This window comes from Oncorhynchus clarkii, chromosome 31, assembly GCF_045791955.1.
Source record: "Oncorhynchus clarkii lewisi isolate Uvic-CL-2024 chromosome 31, UVic_Ocla_1.0, whole genome shotgun sequence".
NCBI lineage: Eukaryota > Metazoa > Chordata > Actinopteri > Salmoniformes > Salmonidae > Oncorhynchus > Oncorhynchus clarkii.
The window spans coordinates 27017511-27023584 of NC_092177.1; the positions used below are offsets into that span (position 1 = coordinate 27017511).

The window sequence follows — 6074 nt, forward strand, 5'->3', positions numbered from 1 at the left end:
TTCACCAGAGAGACACAGAGAAAGAGAGAGAGGGTGAAAGAGAAAGAGAGTGAGAGGCTTAGCAGGTAGAGTTTGTCAGTGTTAAAAACGCATCTCCTCCATCAATCTATCCATTGATTTCTCATCCTCCCTGTTGTCTCCTCTGGGTTTAAAACAGCAGGCTGTCTCCCCCTCCTCTCCCTCCCTCATACATCCCTCCCTCCCCACTCCTTCCTCCCTTCCCCTTTCTCTCTCCGTTTGTAATTATACCTAACCCATTCTTTAACCACAGAGGATCAATGCAGGGAAAAAGCATTAATGCTGGTATTCATATTCCTCTGTGTAGACGAATGGGGTTCATGTTACCAACTCTCTCATTCACAACCATGCTTTTCACAAACACACCACTTGGAGCCAGCTGTACTGCTGCTCCAGGAGCAGATCTGTTCTTGACAAATGGTTCTCAAAGAAAAGAAGACTGTGGTTAATGCCATCAGCCAATGGCAGTAAAGCATTGTGGGAGGAAAAACAGAGAAAAGAGGGGAGGGGTGAAGGTTTAAACATGTAGATGGAGAGAGAGGGGAGGGGAGGGGTGAAGGTATAACATGTAGAGGGGGAGAGAGAGGAGGGGAGGGGTGAAGGTGTAAACATGTAGAGGGGGAGAGAGAGGAGGGGAGGGGTGAAGGTGTAAACATGTAGAGGGGGAGAGAGAGGAGGGGAGGGGTGAAAGTGTAAACATGTAGAGGGGGAGAGAGGAGGGGAGGGGTGAAGGTGTAAACATGTAGAGGTTGGAGAGAGGGGAGGGGAGGGGTGAAGGTGTAAACATGTAGAGGGGGAGAGAGAGGAGGGGAGGGGTGAAGGTGTAAAAAAGGTAGAGGGGGAGAGAGAGGAGGGGAGGGGTGAAGGTGTAAACATGTAGAAGGGGAGAGAGGGGAGGGGAGGCGTGAAGGTGTAAAAATGTAGAAGGGGAGAGAGGAACAGGGAGAAAGAAGAGTATTGATTTCTTGTGACCCCTTTGTTGACTAAGGTCATGTAGGAACCATTTTAGGGATTTATTTTTTAAACAGGCACACGCACTCTCTAAAGCCATGGAGTCAGGGCAGTGTTATTACAAGAGAGAAGGACTATATTACACACCGAATCAGCTTCACAATGGAATGATGAACACATACCACACACTCACACCACACCACACCACACACTCACACCACACATTCACACCACACCACACACTCACACCACACCACACCACACATTCACACCACACCCCACACCACACACTTACACTCACACCACACCACACCACAACCTCACACCACACCACACCACACCACAACCTCACACCACACCACACCACAACCTCACACCACACCACAACCTCACACCTAGCTCTGTGTCGGGCTGTCCTTACATCTGCTTGGATCTTTTTTTACAAGCCCGAATTGTGGTGACCAGTCTCTTGTAAAATAGGCTTATCTGACAACCAACCATCTGCTCACCCAAATGTATGTCTATCGCTCTTTCTGTTTTGACATTTGTCTGTCATTTATCTGTTAGTTTAATGTAGGCTGTATCTGTTGCTCTATCTGACTGTCTGCCTGTCAGTCAGACAGTGGCTCTAACATCTGTCTGCCCCTCTGTCTGTGTTCCTCTGTCTGTCTCTGTCCCTCTGTCTATCTGTCTGTGGCTCTAACGTCTGTCTGTCTCTCTGTCTGTCCCTTCACAAGCCCAGCTTGTAGTGGAGGCTGACACCTTTGGTAGCCAGGTGAGAATCCGCGGCAAAGAGACCAACTTCTACCTGTGCATGAACCGCCGCGGCAAGCTGGTGGGAAAGGTGAGACCTATTCTAGTCTCTCATGTTCTCAAACAATTACAGCATCAGAGGCTTATGGCATGAATCACAACAACATTCTGAAAAAGTACTGCTTTGAAGCATTCCTGAGCCTTCCTTTTAGTTTAGATGTAATAAATTCCATGGATTGCTGACCTGCTTCTCTTTTCTCCTCCTGTGTGTGTGTGTGTGTGTGTGTGTGTGTGTGTGTGTGTGTGTGTGTGTGGTCGTTTCTCTGTTCTCTCAGAAGGCCAGTAATAAAAGTGAAGACTGCGTGTTTGTAGAAAAGGTTCTGGAGAACCACTACACTGCACTAATGTCGGCGCGATACGCCGGCTGGTACGTGGGCTTCACCAAGCGGGGGCGCCCTCGCCGCGGCCCCCACACGCTGCCCAACCAGCAGGACGTCCACTTTATGAAGCGCTTCCCACCAGGGGAGTACCCCGAAACCACGCCCTTCCGCTTCACAACAGTCAACAAGAGGAGTAAGAGGGTCCGTGCCCCCGGGACCCGCTAGCAGCTAACGCTAACGGCTACCATCCATCTACTGCCCATTACCGCCTGTACCTGCTTATCCACTAACCGCTAATGGGATAACATTGACCCTTCCTCTGGCCTTTAATACATGAAAAGTGGCTAATTAGCGCCATTGGACCCGGCTAACATCAACTGCACCTGTTTCTGAAGCAAATAGATAATGGACCAGTGCTACACAAACACTCCTTACCACCTGACCCCACCTACTGGGACAACATGTACTCTCCTCCAGACCCTGGCTGGTAGGCCTACTAACTGGGATAGTAGCACAGTACACCCCCTAACTTGACACTTGTCCCTACTACCTGTCACTGCCCCAGGGTTCACTATTTCTGTCCATTGACTGAAGGCCACTAATAATAACTTTATTTGTATAGCGCTTTTCAATACAAGTAACAAAGTGCTTCACATCATAAAATAATCAAATGAAAGTACTAACAAAATAGAACAAGCCTATAGCCCTGCTACTAGCCCGTCGACCTGGCCCACTCCCCTACAAGGCCCAGAAGCTATGACAAGGCCCCTGAAAGGTAGCTAAACTGACGCCCAGGCTTTCCACCTTATGTAGGCCTCGTTTCCCTCCAACCCCCAATCTTGAACAGAACGGTGCTATTGCACTGTCTCTTAGCAGTGGCCTGTTAAGCTCTGCTTTAGAACAAACATATGAAAACTGGTCACTTGGTTGGTTTAGCACGCATCTCTGCGTTAAGGTAAACGTGATTGCTCTGATAAAACAAGAATGACTTCAGTGTGTTTAAACTCCTTAAAATCACTTTGAAGGTTAAAATGTAGCTAAGCTAGCGACACTGCAATAGCCCCAACCTTTCTCCCAGGCTTGGACCAGAGCAGCTATCCAACACTGTCCAGGACTGGATGATCGCCAATGATGGAGCGAAAGACAACGAGACGAGAGACAGACAGAAGGACAGACTGACAGAGAGGGGGACAGACTGGAGGTCTATGGGACAGTGGCACCATGAGAGAAATGGTGGAGCAACAGGTGGACAAACAGGAAACAGGAAGAGGAACACAGGAAGTCAGGGAAGCGGAGGATCAAGCCACAGAACAGGCCAGAATGGCACCGTGGTGGAATGTATGGACTGCTTTGGATGCACTTCTCTCTGCCTCACTCCCCTGGCGAGGAGAATCTGTGTGAATGAATGTATGTACATTGTGTGAGTGTATGTGTCAGTGTAAGGGCACCAAAGACCATTTGTGAAGCTGTTTGGGGGGAATCTGCCCTATATAACCTCCCCCAACGACTCACTAAAGGGACTGAAGCTTTAAGAACCAGAATGTACAAACCAAGCTGCACCCAAAATAAACAAACTCTAATGACCACCAAAGACAACTGGAGACCAGCGACATATCAACTCCCCAAGTCCCACCCCCAGGACAGAATTCCCTCTTCTTATAGGACCAGAGGGTGATGACGGGTGCATGATGGGGGGGAGGGTGCCTTCTCTTCATATTAGCGTTGCTATAGAAACGACCCAGGGGATGACGCTCCTGTGCGATACCATGGATACAGAATGCTGCTACCAGGATATTCAGTAAAGCACCAAAGTCTCATACACAAAATATTAAAGGGAACAATTTATGAAAAGTTATATATATATAAAGATGACAAAAAAAACGAAATAAGCAATCTTACTATGATTGTCACTATAATTGTTATTATAAAATGATTTAATGTATTTATTTCAGCTCTGTTTGCTGAAGTCTTTCTAAAGTCAGTAAAGGTCACAGAAGCCCGTCTCCTGTGTCGTAGACCCTCTATACACAGGTTAACAACCCTTCAACATCATCCTCATCATAGAACACACAGCTTCCACGAGAGAGAGCGACGGACTCTTTTCCATGACAGGTCACAGTCCTTCATCTCCTTTTCCACAGTTCTTCCCCAGGTTTCCGTTGGGCTGCTATGCTTCCTTTCTTGGAAATTGTGGGTCTTGTACTGTACTTATATCCATGACTACTGATCTTTGTGGAAAATAACTGATAGGGTAGGCTTCTGCAAAGCGGTAGTATCCTATTTGTCATTCTACCTCTCAACCCACTGACATGGGCCTATACACTTGACACCAACCATCCCCCTTAACCACCACACAACCCTCAACCACCATCCCAACACAAAATTCTACCATGGCATTTCGAGATGATTGAGTCACCAGTCACAATAAATCTATACTTGACTTAATCCTCTTGGCCCCATTGGGAGTGTAGGGTGTCCACAATGGCACTCCACCTCACTCTCGTCTGTCAAGCTTTTCATTTGCATCCTGCCAAGAGATCCATGATTTACTACGTTCTTGTAGAGTGGAGCGTCTCCAGTTGCTTTTTGGCCATACCTGCTTTTATAACTAGTCCTCCTTTTCCTTCATCTGCACTGGTCTGTAAAAACAGGACAGGTGGAACTAAGCAATATGGTGGATGTCTAATGGCCAGTTAATTACACCTGTTCTGTTCTTTCATATCTGAGCCGATGAAGGAAAGGAATAAAGGAAAGTGAGCAATCAACTTTGGACTATTGAGATGCACCCCTCTCTGGCGGGAGGTCATTGAAGAAACATCCCTGCCAAGTGACCCAATCACATCGGCAGATACAAACAGCTGACTCAGGGGGGAAAGGGCTGTACCCGAGGAGTCAGAGGAAGGAGCAGCAGAGGAAGGAATCTGAATAGTGGGGGGGTTCTGGAAAGTCGCTGCAGTTCCACTTGGAATTATGGAAATATTCCACAGAGCCATTCCAGACTGGAAGGTGTATGGTAATCATGTCGGGGAAAGAATGCCAAATATGTGCGTGAGAACAGAGCAGTGACCTGAGAGCTGCAGAACTGATGGGCCAAAATCCCACAGACCCAGAGGAAGCACACACACCCATACTCTAAACAGTCTCACACAAATCCAGACGACACCAGTAATTCTACCTCAGTGCTATACTAAACACAGTATCATATCCCACAACAGGAACCCTCTGCTTTTCGCTCACACTCTCCACAAGACTTCCAATAAACAAGTTGAATCTACCCATTCAATGGTGAAGGATAACAGCTACCGGTATGGAGCCAGTTTCTACAGTACATATGCTCCCTCCCTCTACCCAAAGAGTCTCAGCTACCCCAATCATAAATAGGAGAAGGTATGTGTCCCGAATGGATCCCTAAATTAAAGGCACTACTTTTGACCAGGGTGTCATTAGGGACACAACCAAGCTCTGCAGGTTGTAGTTTGAACTCTGGCATTTGAAACTACAGTACAACCTGGAACAAGATCATTATCCCAGCAACCACTGCAGGTTCCATTTCTATCAAAACTGTACTCCCATCTCCAGTACTGTTGCTATGGGAAACCACATTTGTCAATAAGGAAAATGACACGTTTCCTACAGGGTTCGTTCTCCTGTCCATAAGAGTGGGTAGTGTATTAGAACCAGTTGTAATCGATAAGAGGAGTAACTACATGGTTATGACTATTGTTTCACCATGACGCGCTCAGTGATAAACTGGGGTTAGAGCACCACCTCCTGGCAAAGTTCAGAAGAGCAGACATTCACCATATCTGCAATGAAGTTGAAGTGGTCATTAAGGACACAGCCTAACATCTGGGTACACTCACTGATGTAACACACACACACACTAGTTGGCTCAACGCACCACCACTGCCAAGTACTTTATTCACAATGTCATTTCTTTAAAAAAAAATCACTTTAATATACACATTTTTT

General features: G+C 47.0%; 1 protein-coding gene across 1 annotated transcript in view; it reads left to right on the top strand.

Moving 5' to 3' along the window:
• Positions 1 to 3693, top strand: part of LOC139390703 (fibroblast growth factor 18-like) — a 48917-nt gene extending 45224 nt beyond the window's left edge. The window contains exons 4-5 of the mRNA XM_071138017.1: positions 1707 to 1813; positions 2058 to 3693. Coding sequence (XP_070994118.1) covers positions 1707 to 1813; positions 2058 to 2327 — 377 coding nt within the window. The 3' untranslated portion in view covers positions 2328 to 3693. The remainder of the gene's footprint in view (positions 1 to 1706; positions 1814 to 2057) is intronic.
• Positions 3694 to 6074: the final 2381 nt, after the last annotated feature.